Source organism: Ammodytes marinus, assembly GCF_949987685.1.
Source record: "Ammodytes marinus genome assembly, chromosome: 16".
Lineage (NCBI taxonomy): Eukaryota > Metazoa > Chordata > Actinopteri > Uranoscopiformes > Ammodytidae > Ammodytes > Ammodytes marinus.
In genome coordinates this window covers 14,205,371-14,219,043 of record NC_137220.1, presented here as the reverse complement: position 1 = coordinate 14,219,043, position 13,673 = coordinate 14,205,371, and the positions used below count along the sequence as shown (strand labels likewise).

General features: G+C 41.4%; 1 protein-coding gene across 1 annotated transcript; it reads right to left on the bottom strand.

Moving 5' to 3' along the window:
• Positions 1 to 9,202: 9,202 nt before the first annotated feature.
• On the bottom strand, positions 9,203 to 12,904 carry LOC307262652 (protein Tob1-like). Its single transcript, XM_080043604.1, has 2 exons — positions 12,639 to 12,904; positions 9,203 to 11,426 (listed from the first exon to the last, which is right to left on the bottom strand). The coding sequence occupies exon 2, from the start codon at positions 11,162 to 11,164 to the stop codon at positions 10,136 to 10,138; it is 1,029 nt and encodes a 342-aa protein (XP_079899730.1). The 5' UTR covers positions 11,165 to 11,426; positions 12,639 to 12,904; the 3' UTR covers positions 9,203 to 10,135.
• Positions 12,905 to 13,673: the final 769 nt, after the last annotated feature.

Below are 13,673 nucleotides of genomic sequence, written 5' to 3'. Positions count from 1 at the left end.
AGGGATTTTTGATGTTGGTCTGGCTAAGCCTTGTACACTGGGAACAGTCCACGTGAGACACACAGTATACTGAGGGAGAGACATAATAGGACAGTAGGCGAAAGAGAGAGAGAGAGAGAGAGAGAGAGAGAGAGAGAGAGAGAGAAAGAGAGAGAGAGATAAAGTGATAGAAGACCCCTGCCCTCCCCCCTCTTAATTCTTTATCTAACCTTGCTTCAGCACTGATGTTCTTATGCAATGCCACCCACTGAGGACCCATCAGTGCCTCACACACACACACACACACACACACACACAAACAAGCGGCCTACACACAAGGAGTATAGCCTTGAGCATCTTTTATTCTGTGTGGGAGAGGATTGACACCATTTAGTCCACCGTGTACAAAACAAACACTCCAGGGATTGTCATCGACTCTTTACAGTATGTGCTTATTAGGGACCAAATTCCCATTGGAACCAAACAACAAACAGACTTCCTCTAATCATCTGATGTAGTTTGTGGTTGGAGTGAAAATGATTGCCCATTTAAACCAATATTTGTGATTTATTGATTAATATCTATGTACTGTTTCTTGACCAGATGTTAAACTTAGCTAACTGACTCACTTATTGCAGCTTTTATATTTACAATACAGACATTAGCGGCTTTCCCACTAGATGGGCGAATAAGGACATTAGAAAACAAGTTTATTAGGTGTATTAGAAGATAATAGTTAAAAAATTATGCAGGGTTTATGCAGGGCTGTTATCAACCGGAATAGTTTATGCTACGTAAATGAGTGCATATTTTAAGCACACAGTGTTAGGGCATGTGGCAGTTGTATTATTCACCAGAATCAAACAACCATTCTGTTAGGTTTTGTGTTGCTGAGCCTTTTTTTTGTCACAATACTGCCGTTGCTTTCCAGAGTATTATGTTAATCGGATCATAACGTTTGGTCAACGTGGAGATGTGTGTGTGTGTGTGTGTGTGTGTGTGTGTGTGTGTGTGTGTGTGTGTGTGTGTGTGTGTGTGTGTGTGTGTGTGTGTGTGTGTGTGTGTGTGTGTGTGTGTGTGTGCATGTGTGGGAGAAACACCCTGCAGTACAATGCTATGTCTGTGAATATCTATGGCAACACACCATAAAATGAAGCCCGGTATTTGTGTGTTCATGTAATGTGTTTGATAGGGCAAATTCCTTTTAAGTTGTTGATGAAGTAAAAAAAAACGACTGGTTCTTCCAGAGCGCCACTTATTGCCAAGAGAAAAGCAAATTTGCATCAGCAGTCACCCACACAGAGTGATTAATTCAGCCCAATTATTTCCTATGCACCCACTGCCGAAAACTGGATTCCACAGCCAGTTAACAGCCTCCAACTCATTCTCTTTCTATTTATTTGTGTCATAAAATATTTTAGTATGTGACGAATTATAGCCAAGCCCTCGTGCATAGCCCCCCGGATGATAACTGACAGTCTGGGTTAGTTTCATAAGCTTGTATACACAGAGCAATTCATTTGAGCAATTTTGTGTTCAGGAACTAATTAAAGGACTGGGGAAAACAAACAAGAAATTAAAAATAATAATAATGTAACAATACGAAGCAATTGAAGCGTTCTTCTTTTAATTCCTCTTTCTTTGATATGTTTACCCATAACAACCTTATATTTTAGCCCGACCAATTTAACTTCATGCCTCACTGGTGTATTCAGCACAGCATCGTTTAGGCTTGGTAATTGGAAATTGATCTTGTTTCATCCTAAAAAGAAATCCCACGACATAATAAATAATACAATTGTGGCTGATCCAATGTAATCAGTGTGAGAAAAATAAAACACGATTACAAACAGACTCCTATGAAGTTAGACATTTATGAATAGCCCTCCTAAAGAGTTGACTTCACGTCTTAAAAGCCACTTTAACAATTATTTATTCTAAATCATGATCCCCACCACTAACATAGAAATAAACAACACATCAGAATAGAGTGGGTTGGATGCAGGAATCTCTATCATAAGCACAAAGTCTGGCCTTATTACAGGCAGCACATGTGTGTTTGTGTGTGTGTGTGTGTGTGTGTGTGTGTGTGTGTGTGTGTGTGTGTGTGTGTGTGTGTGTGTGTGTGTGTGCGTGTGTGTGTGTGTGTGTGTGTGTGTGTGTGTGTGTGTGTGTGTGTGTGCTGTCAGTTGACAGGTGTGTGGTACATTCCCCAGATTATTGCACAAACTGGGCCTCACTGGGTGGATACAATCAAATATTTGTTCTGACCGAAGCTATAGAGCAGATTTTTTTTCCCACTCCATCTCATACAGAACAATGTCTGTTACTGTAATTATATCTGCAGGAACAGCCTTAAGAACTAACATCAAGGGGGAAACAATGGGCCAGCAATCACAGAAGTAGGAAGGAAAGTAGATCCAGTTTTTGAGGTGGAGAGCGTCCTAAACATCTGCTCGACTGTAGCGGTGAACGTTAAAGGAATAGTGCAACATTTTTGTGTTTGTATTTGTGATTGAGAAATGGGCATTGGTCGCTCAACCAGGTTAGCTTAGCTCAAACACTGGTAGTCAAGGGGAGCAAGTCAAAAAAGAAACATTACAACATCACTAAACGACTGTGAGCGTTGGGACTTTATTTACCACATTATATTGTGCTCTATATTTGTAAACGGTATGTAATTTAAGTATCAAATCCAGGCTGGTTTCCTTCCACTATGTATTTTATTCTAAATTGACATAACGTGTAAAAATAGAGAGAAAATTGTTGAACTAGTCCTTTAAGTGTAACTGCAGGCACTGAAAAGCAAGTGTTAACACAACTAGTAAAATTGTGTCTAAATCTGTAGATAGGTCAAATTTAATTAATGTCAGAATGATTTGCTTTGGCCATATTAAACTCAAACATACTATTTACCAACATCACCTCTATATAGGCTCATGTTGAATATCAGCTGCTACCGGGAGCTGTTGAAAAACACTGATCTTTCTAATATCTGCTGTTTATTGTTGTATTATTGTCTCAACCATAGATAGTATAATAATACAACTCTTTTAAGCATCTAGCATGGCAAGAACAACTGAAGCCCTAATGACCGTGTTAATGTGTGAAGCAATGCAAACATCAGAGCCACAGAAGGTTACACTCTCGGGGAAGATGTAAATGTAAATTAAATAGACACAGAGCTTAAACTTGTGAATGGCCTCGTGTTTTTACATTTAACAATGCAAATAACTGAACAGTGAAACAGTTTAATTTGCATTGAGGTGCACACCCAACCGTTGTTTCAGTACCAAAGGCTTTGCATGCTACACCATTGGTAGGACCAGTGACTTTTGTTTGGTAATATTAAGCTAATGGTACCAAACTTTAGATAGATATTGCTGTGTAACAACTGACATCACCGAGTCAGTACATGGGTTTAAGATTCTTCAATCTACAGTCCTGATAAATAATCCTAGAATTATCACTTGTGGCAATGCACAGTCAAAGTAACACAGTCTCTATTTGAAGGGCTTAAATTAGAGATTACATTTAATGATCACCATGTCTCTCTCTATTTATTTATTTTGAACATCGAAGGTAAAATAGCAAAAAATACGAATATATAATGGTGAAATTGACTCCTGCTTTTGTGTTAACTTGTGTATTTATAGTAGCATTGTAGCATTGCGTGCATGTCATAAAAAAGTAAAACGGGGAAGATAGTGTTCATGCCTGCACGTGACTGTCCATGCCTGGCAGCCTCATTAAGCGAGATGGTTGAAATTCCAGAGTCTGGGCTTCTCCAGCTGTGGAGATATTTCCTGCTTTTGTTCCAACAGGTTCAGTAAAGACAAGAGAGAGAGAGAGAGAGAGAGAGAGAGAGAGAGAGAGAGAGAGAGAGAGAGAGAGAGAGAGAGAGAGAGACTCCATAATCTCAACTCAACACCTGACAAAACGTTTTTTTTAGAAGCCTTTATATTCTTAGAGGTTTAACTCCCAGTCACATGCACCATTTAACACTTGTGAAATACGATTAGAAGACAGCAGTGTATCTCTGACTTCTTTTTTTATCCTGTTTGCAGCTATATAAACACTAACACTCTTTTTTCCCCCCCATCTGGAGTAGACCCCATCCCAGCACTTCTCAAGGGCAACAAAACTGACATAGTAGCCTTCATTCACGATGACTGGCCCGCCGCACCGCTGCCAGCAAAATGCTACAGAGATGGCTTTATCTGTGTATGTTTTGACTTCCTGTCCCACTGATCCATGAGTGCAAACTGTGCCTGTGCCAACAATCCCATCCTCACACATGTAGACAGACGGTGGAGAAAAAGAGCTTCCTTTGAGAGCTTTAGAATACATTAACCATGTTGACAAAATATTTTAGTCCTGCCCCAGATGGTTTCAGACTAGCGTGTATGGAACAAAATGTACATCTAATGGACTTCAAGTTATGCGAGTCAGATGAGGCCTGGCCAGTCGTCCTCAGGGGTTTTTTTTTTCTCTTAATATGTGCAAATGTTATTCATGATGGTATAAGTCAGGTAAATCCAGACTGACTCAAAGAAGACAGAAAAAGGTGTTTGGAAAGCAATAGCTATTTTTTTTTTCTCAGCAACAGAGGACACACTTTGTGGGGGAAATGTCAGCTAAGGATAATACGGATTAAGTGGTTTGCGTAGTGAAAGTTTCGTATGAATATATTCTTTGGAAGGATATATTCAATATAAACACTAGGAAATGATGCATAGCAGGTATGACCGACCCCTCCTCCCCTCCTCCCCAATTACTTTCCTTGGCTCCCCCACTATCACCATCAGTGCCACAGATTGCAAAGCACTGATTGATCTCTACTCTACAAACTGAGTTGGATTCATTTAGCTTGAACGAAAGAGTAGCCAAATGCTTCCCAAACAGAAGTCAGGGGATGTAAAAGACGACTATTTGGATGGTTTTGAAGTTAAAAATATGTTGCTTTATATCCAGAAATAATGCTGCAATCCTCAAACAAGAGCCAGATTGTGTAGTAAATGTTTTCGAAAGGGCAAAAAAAAAAAAAAGCAGGCCAACGGGCAAGGCCACAATTTTACCCATATCCATTCATGTTACACTCAGCATGTTGTAACTTCTAGAACACTGGCCTGACTATCTTGTCAAATCATGAAGCAGTAACGAGATTGTGGGATAAATCATTATTTCCACCCTGATGAGACTGAACTGGTGGCACTAGCAATACACAGTCGATTTGCATGGTACGCAGGGCTGACTAAGAAATTGCCATGTAAACAGCCATTTCAGCTCGCCTTAATCAGAATAGGGTTATAGTCACAGTAAGCCATAATCACATTAAGACCGCTAGAGTATTCCTATCTTAGTCGCATCGTTGTGGCATGTAAACACCTACCACAACTAGTGAACGTCGATTCATTTATTCGGAATATGCCGACTGACATGTAAACTGGAATATGCCTCTAGTTGCAGCCCATGTTAACAACATGATTTATAATATTGTCTTAACCAGAGTATTGACCTTAATCACAACATGCTCTGCATGTAAACGTGGGGAGGCCCAGGACTGTGTGTTTGTTTTTGTTTTTTCTCCTGCAGATAAGAGCAGCTGCGGCTTAAAGGCGGGGCGTGTGAGTGTCTGCCGGGGATATCTACAGTGTACACAGCAAACTGGACAACTCCCACTATGCATCAGAAATTCCAAAGGCAGTTTGCAGAGTGTGTGTGTGTGTGTGTGTGTGTGTGTGCGTGCGTGCGTGTGTGTGTTTGTCTGTGTGTTTGTGTGTGTGTGTGTGTGTGTGTGTGAGTGTGTGTGTGTGTGTGTGTGTGTGTTTGTGTGTGTGGCACTCTGTACACACAGGAACGCAGGATAAGTATGTAAGAATAGTTAAGAAAAAACATGCAGTCGATCAACACTCAAAATACTGTATGTCCACCAGATGCCAAGAAAAAAAGAAATTAATAAGATTCTTAAAACAAACCTTTGCTTGGTATTCTAATCATTAAACCCTACCCTTCCAGTTCTGTTTGAATCAGCAGGAGACAGTCGGCCGCTGCCGGGCGTATTAATGCACCGCAATGCACCGGCGCTCAATAATGTTCTTCAAGAATATATTTGAAGAACATTATTGAGTATATTTGTTTCTTCTCTGGCTACCTGCAACAGCTTATGTGTTCCAAAAGGGTGTGTGACCAACTGTTGAAAGCAACTGTGTTATTCACATAGGTTTCAACTGTGAGACAGGTCAACACATGTCATTGTTCCTCTTATTAATTGTGTGATAGAGGCGATGGGGTGATTGATTCTTCTATGTGTAGTGACCACGTTCTTTACTTACACAGATGAGTTGTGGTGAAGTAATGTTCAGAGGACACGCACAATTCCCTACAGCTTATCATTGCTCAATCAGCTCCAGTGTGCGCTTCCAGAAATAGATGAGGGTGAGGAATTGGATGAAAAGGCAAGGGACTGAAAAGCCATTAAGTGCTTTCTTTGCTGCGGAGGGTGACATTACCATAAGGCCTTTTTCGTTTGGCAGGGACCCCAAGCTGAGCCAGGCTCCACCTGTTTTTATGACAGGCACAGAGGGGACAGAAGGGGGTGGGGGGTACTTAGCACCAAATTAGCATCAATAGTGGCGCTGACAACGTTTCACTCTCACTCAGTGACATTGCTCCATGCTTCTCCCATTGCCCACTTCTTTTCATAAAGCTCTTAGTTTCTCTGTGCTATTTCGATCCCTCTCTAAACCGAAGGCCTATTTCCCTTCAAAAAAGCATGTTTCATGGTATTACAAAGTATACAAAGTATTTCTATGTAAAAAAGATGTACAAATGTTCATATTAACTATACCATTAATATAAACATATGTAACATACAAATGTATACATATATTTATCAATATTACTACAATTTATTTTTTTAAATGTCTTCAAAGCAGGATGTTGGTGAATGTCTCCTGCGCTCAAAGGGCTTGTTTTTCATCCAATATAATGCCAGCCTACGAGCAGAGACTCAGCTGACAGCTTTGGGAGGCTCCATGTTCAAACTGTGGAAATATTTAAAGGTAATCTCAATTTAGATTTAGTGTTAATGTCATAAATGTATTTTTTTTTATCATATCAGAAATTGTGTTAATTTAATCATAAAGGATACTTTAAAAAAATAACATGCATGATTAAAATGATGTACTCGCTGTGGCTGACAGTACAGGACACCATTGAGTCATTATATGTTTCATGAACAGAAAATTGTCTGTTTATGTCCGTGACTCCTCTCTCAGACTCGCTTAGTGCTGTTTTCAAGTACAGAAAGCCATCACCAAAAATACTCAGATGGATCAGAAGTTTTTGAAAATAAAGTAGTAATAATCCATAGCTTTTTTCAGAATTACTTGTTCCACGCCGGCTGATTATACACACACACACACACACACACACACACAGCATCACACACCAAGATAAACAAACACACTCCCACCAGACTATCACAGTATCGGCAAGTGAGATAAACCCTCCCATACACACACATACGCTGAACTTTACACATCTTGTCAAGCTCCAAGTGTATCAGGGGACATGCAGACAGACAAGTGATGATGAGGCAGCCCCCAGAGGGAGCCTGATATGGCAGCAGGGTCGAGCTGATTCTAGTCAGCCAGCTCTGGCATGATGCGCTCCAACATCCTCTCATCACAAGCAGTAACACCACTTTCTCATCTTTTCATATTCAACACTGCCAACATCATAGGCCTTTGCTTGTTACAAAAGCTACAATTTACCTACAGCATTAACAATTTGACTTTAAAATGTATATCTGTCGGTGTATTCTCCAAATGCCCATCTCCAAAGCCTGAATTTACCATGTTACTGTCAAAGTAAATTGCACTATTAAATGCGATTCTGCAGAGCCCTTGTTTTGAATTTTGTTCTGCTACCTGTTTGTACTGAAAAAAAATCCAGTGTTAATACACAGCCTAGGCTCTGTAACGGGTATGTAAACTAAAGGCGCCCACCGTAGCTAACAATGTGCACGTTTCCAGAGACTAGGCTGTGTATTAAGACTGGATTTTTTTTCTCCAGCACACAAAAATGGCATTGTGACAACTAGCTTCACCCAGAATTGCTGACTTCACCTTCAAATAACCCTAGAAATGCTTACTTTGACGGTAGCCTATGTTGAAATCACACATTTGAAAAAAAGCAGTTGGAATGGAAAGGTTGATCGGTGATTCCCTTCCTCTCCTGACTTAAGGCCTGATAAGCGTTTTGTACAGCACGCTTGGATGTCATTCTACCACATGTAAACAGTGCTCCCAGTTATCCATTAACATCCTTGAGCGTTAAACAATGGGTGAGTGAAATGTAACTAAACGGCTTACCATTCAACCACACTGTTGCAATCTGGTCACGAATCAACAAGGAGGTGAGAGCATAGCATTAGCCCCCTGGAGCTGGTATAGGGATTCTGTGACTTGCATATCAGTGCCTCATCAGGGTTTTTTAAAGTGATTTTCACCTTCGGTCTAACCTGTCTCCCACAGAGTACGAAAGAAAATACATTTCATTTTCCTCCCATGCCCCACCAAACAGGACAGTATCTTATGTGGACATTAGAAGATGTGTATTTGTCAGACACAATCCTTATGTAAATTATTCTTGCTCAAGATCAAGGGTTCCGCCTATCTGCTGCTAATGTGTGCATCTGAAATCTGTTGCATGGCTTAGCAGCCTGTTAACAGCTAACACCAACAGCCTTGCCATGCATTTGGGGCCAGGCTTTAGTTCAGGGGGTTATCAAGAGTTGACACAATCACGCTCCCAGTATCTATACGTTAAATGACACTACCTAAGGGCAAATGTTAAACACAGTGTGCTGCTGGGTGTGACAAAATGTTGCCAAGGGCCTGTGGAAAGGCTAGTGTACTAACATATCAGTGTTAAAGGCCAACGGCATATTTGAATGGTATGAAGCATTAGTTTTAGATATAATTCATTAATGTAATTAACTATAACCGTCTGCAAAAGACATACCAATGTAGCAGACAGGTGAACCAAAATGGATGTGGGCGCACCCAAGAAAAACCTGATTCTTCTGACCTCAGGACAGAATAGTGGATTTGTCCCGGCATGTTAGAAAACCCTAAAATATTCCCCTTTAAAATGACATGCATCAACCAGCTCAGCCACAAAAACACAATGACAAACTGAACAAGTGTTATAATTTTCAAGCTTTTTAATACAAACTTAATAAACTATCAGTCCCTCTTAACATGTAAGACACTGACTCCAAATACTTTGTTATACCGTTTGTTTTATCAAGTATTGCACAATGTAGGTACAAAATTAATATACGATTACATTTTGTCCATAATATAGCAAAAATTCTTTAAACTCTTAACAGAAAATACAACTCTTATGTTTTTCAAAAAGCAAATATTCTTAAATCCCACCACTACGGAATATTCTGTACACAATCTTTAGAATAGTCCATGTTTTTTTAAAGATGGATTCATTTTTATAATTTTCAATAAAAAAAGAAAACATAAAGTTGCTGCAGCCATCACAGATCACTGGAGTAGTAAAAAGATATAAATGCAATACCATGTCGTAGAAACAATAGATACTCTGATATTTTACAAACTTTGTACTAAATTAAATTATACAATTAGAAAAAAGACCAGGAAATCCCCAATTTGAAAAAATTGGCGGTGTCCAGTTATGTTTAAATACTGAAAGAGGCCATGACTTGTGGTGTTTTTTTTTTTTTTTTTTTTTTATATATATATCTTAAAACAGTCACATAAAAAAAATTGTTTGTGCTTGGTTGGCAAAAGAAATAACAATGATGCATGTTGAAAGTTAAGTAACCAAGCTTGGACATCTTGTACTGAAGGTATAAGTCGAGGGGGCAAAGTAAATCACCCTCGGGCTCATGCTTCTTATAGACTCGTAACGTAGATCTTTAACAGCTGACAAGTCGCTTTTTCCTTTTATCCTTGACATTCTCTTGTTTTTTTTTGTAGATTTTTCTTTTCTTCAAAATGTGCATTTGCGTTTGTGTTTCCCCCATCCCCCACCCAACCCCAACCCTATCACATTATCTCTGGTCGTTTTCTGCGTGAAAGTAGCTTAAGTAGTACCTTTTATACGTGTAGTACTAGTTGGCCATAACTGGCTGGAATTGCTGGTTAGAATACTGCATGTTGTTCAAGCTGAAACTCAAGCCATCCATGAGGGACTTGTCGTTAAGGCCACCGTAGGCCGCGATCACGTCAAAGGCATTGCTGTACTGCAGCGGGCTGAGGCTGAGCGAGCTGTCCCCAGGGAAGAGGGCACTGGTGGGGCTGCCCTGGCCCTGGAGGCTGGGGAACACAAACTCCTTGGCATTGGGCGACAGGGCCGAGGGCTTCTGCACGCCCAGGCCTAACCCATAGAGAGAGTGCATGGAGGTGGAGATGGCTTTCTGTTTGAGGAGACTGTTCACATTCAGGCCCAGGTTGGTGGGAGAGGTACGGGACACCTTGTTGTTTGCGCCACCGGCCCCAGCTGCACCGCCATTGTTGTTGTTGCGTCCGCTGCTCTTCATCTTAGTGGAGCCAAACTTGGTGGCGGCGAAGGTTGCCGTGGTGAAGGTGAGGGGCTGGGCCGAGCGGGGCATGAAGCTGGGGCTGACCGCCGCAGACGACTGGCCGAAGGGAGGGGAGGGGGAGCAGGAGCCCGGGGAGGCCGAGCTGAGGGGCTCGCTGATGGGCATGAAGACCTGCGCGTCCGGGTTGAAACTGTTCTTGATCTCCTTGTCCAGGTCCAGACCCCCATTACTGGCTGAGCTTTCATTGCTGTCGTCCACAAACAGCACCTTGACGGGGCCCTTCTCCCCGATCTGATAGGAGACCTCGTAGGGGTCGATCCACACGCTGAGGTCCTGGGGCAGGTTGTGACGCACGTCCTCAATGTCCAGGCCGCTCTCTTTGGCCGCCTTCTCCACCACAGGGTCCACCTTCTCCCCTACGTGGATGCACCTGAAGCCGGAGCCCTTGTATGGCCTGTCAGGGTACCAGTGGCCCTCGTACTTCTGCTTGAGCTGCCTCTCTAGCTCCTCGCCGAAGATGTTGACCCGCCGCCGGGGCAGCTTGTTGTACAGGTAGGAGATGATGAAGTTGAGGGCTACTTGGATTTCAAGCTGCATAGCGAACTGCTGAAGTGGACTTGGAGATTATTAGACGTTGTTGTTGTGTCTTGACCTTGAATTTGTCCACCAACCGGGGTTTGCTTTGTTTATCCGTGGTTGGTTTGACGACAAACACAGATATATGCTCTCCCAACTGGCAGGATGGCGCAAAAAGAAGCAAACCAAGAACGTAAACAAAACAGGTTGGAAAAGCCGGAGAAAAAAAAGTGCTGGCTTTGTAGAAGTAGGGTATCCTTCCACAGGGTGCGATAATTGTTTCCTGCAAAGAAATTAAAAAAAGAAAGAGAAAAAATACCAGTTAGTCATGCATTTTGAATTGTTTACATGAAGTCACACTAGATGGTCATATTTTTCAAGTTAATATGCACAACAGTCAGATTTTGTTCAGGTCTTGTGGCCACTTGAGAAAATCAGTTAGGAGACAATCCTGTTACATAATAGGATACCACAGAGCCTCCATACAGCAGGGGAGAGGAACAACTAACGCAAGGTTAGTCAGCCTAGAAGACCATAAACTTGATGGATGGAGACATTATCGAGGTTGATAATTAAAAGCTGAAAGTCGTGACAATGAGCGCCTACATAAAATAAAATAAAAACAATGTCGAAATAAGACTTCAGACATTGTTGCTACACCCATATGCTTGGTCATTTTCATTGTAAAAGAGGGTCACCCCTCAATTGATCTTTCGAGGTTAAATAAAGGAAAATGAAAAAATGAATTTTAACCCAGTAGGATATGATAAAGGCTTCTTGAACATGAAAAGTGAACTTTTTAAATGTGTCAAAGTTGATGAATGTATCCATCCGCACAGATAATAGGCTACAATTGAAACATTTGTCACCTCCCGAACCTCGGTAAACTGCCCCTAAAAAAACAGGAGCCTGCCTGGGGGGGGGAGAGAACCCGTTTGCGAAATGGCCACAGGTCTCGATTAGTCTCATCGATTTAATAAAAGTTAAGGTAGGCCTATAGTCTACTGTTGCAGTTTCATATTAAATGAAACACTGTAACGGTTTCAACAACCTGTGCCGACACCAATATAAATAAAATGGATAGGCTAGGCTACTACAAAGTATGTTAAAGCCTTAATAGGCTATGGTCTTAATTGACGAGCAGAACAGACGCATTACGAGTCTCTGAAGGGATATTTTGTTGTAGTGTTATCAACCTTAAAAGGTAAAAGGATATAGGCTACTACCCACTTTTAGCGCACGCACGCGCTTAACACACACACACACACACGCACGCGCTTAACACACACACACACACACACACACACACACACACACACTCTCAATCTCTCTATTTATCTCACACACAGACACACACCCCTCCCTAACTTCGTGGACTGACGCAGCAAATCAGCTTAGTGAGTATGAATAGAGCGTCAGTACGACAGCAGGCAAAATACTAGACAACGACAGATACAACACAAGCAAGAGAAAGAAGTTAACTGAAAATACTTACGTTTTTGTAAAAAATGAAGATTCTCAGTAGTTTCGAAGTACCGTTTAGTTAGTGCAAATAGAAAAAGGAGTATAAATACTTTCTTCCCATTGAATATATTATAAACGTTACATAAAAGTATTCCAGTAAATGGACATTTGGGAGGATTGGCGTTTACGGTTTGCTTCGGTTTCTATTTTTTAAGGTTATTTTGAGGTTTTCTTTTTTTTCTTCCTCTTCTTTCAGCAGGCTATGCAGTGTTGCTCCCACCTCCTCGGGAGTTTAGCAACTTCGTCCGCCTCCTGCACCGGCGTTGCCTGTATTTATAGCTTTCCTCCGCCATGGGCACGAGGTAGGCGGTGATGCGGTTTCAGAGGTCAAAACAATATGAGCGGCCGTGATTGGCCCAAAGTGCTAGTCCCGCCCTCGTAGTGGGGCCTGGGACGCGCGCTCGTTGGCTGACACGCACTGTCACTCCGGGACATATGATTCCGTGAAATGGGAGAGACGCCTGTGATGAGCACTTGCGTCAGAGATAACCTAGGTCTGTGCTGACAGCAAAAGGTCTAAAGTTATTCATGTCAAGACGGTATCATTAATAAAATGCATGTTGCCTGTGTGTGAGTTGTTTTGAAGCCAATAATATTATTGAATGTGCACATAAATGCCGTAATGTGAATGTGTTATAGAGAAACTTGTCTTTCCTCTTCTCGGATAATCCAGGAACAGGCATGCTGGCATAAACACTATCAATCACTATAGAATTAGGAACACGGTGATATTAATTGATATACTTGTGCACTGAACACTTGCGACGCTGCTGTTTAAATTTCATGTTTATATCGCACAGTAGAGGCATACAAGGAGCCAATTGCGATTATAATCTTATCTAGGCTTTATCATACACTTCCCTTTGTTGTCGTAGCCTAGGTTATTCATATGGGACCTTCGTTTTTCGTGACCTGCCACGGGAGAAGAAGAAAAAAAAACTGCAGGAGTTGTGATGAATGTATATTGCCTGAGAGGAGATTCCCTATAGCGGAACAATACAGCTGA

What these genes read in the sequence shown, in the direction of transcription:
- LOC307262652 (XM_080043604.1), bottom strand. Translation starts at nt 11,164, where the DNA reads ATGCAGCTTGAAATCCAAGTAGCCCTCAACTTCATCATCTCCTACCTG.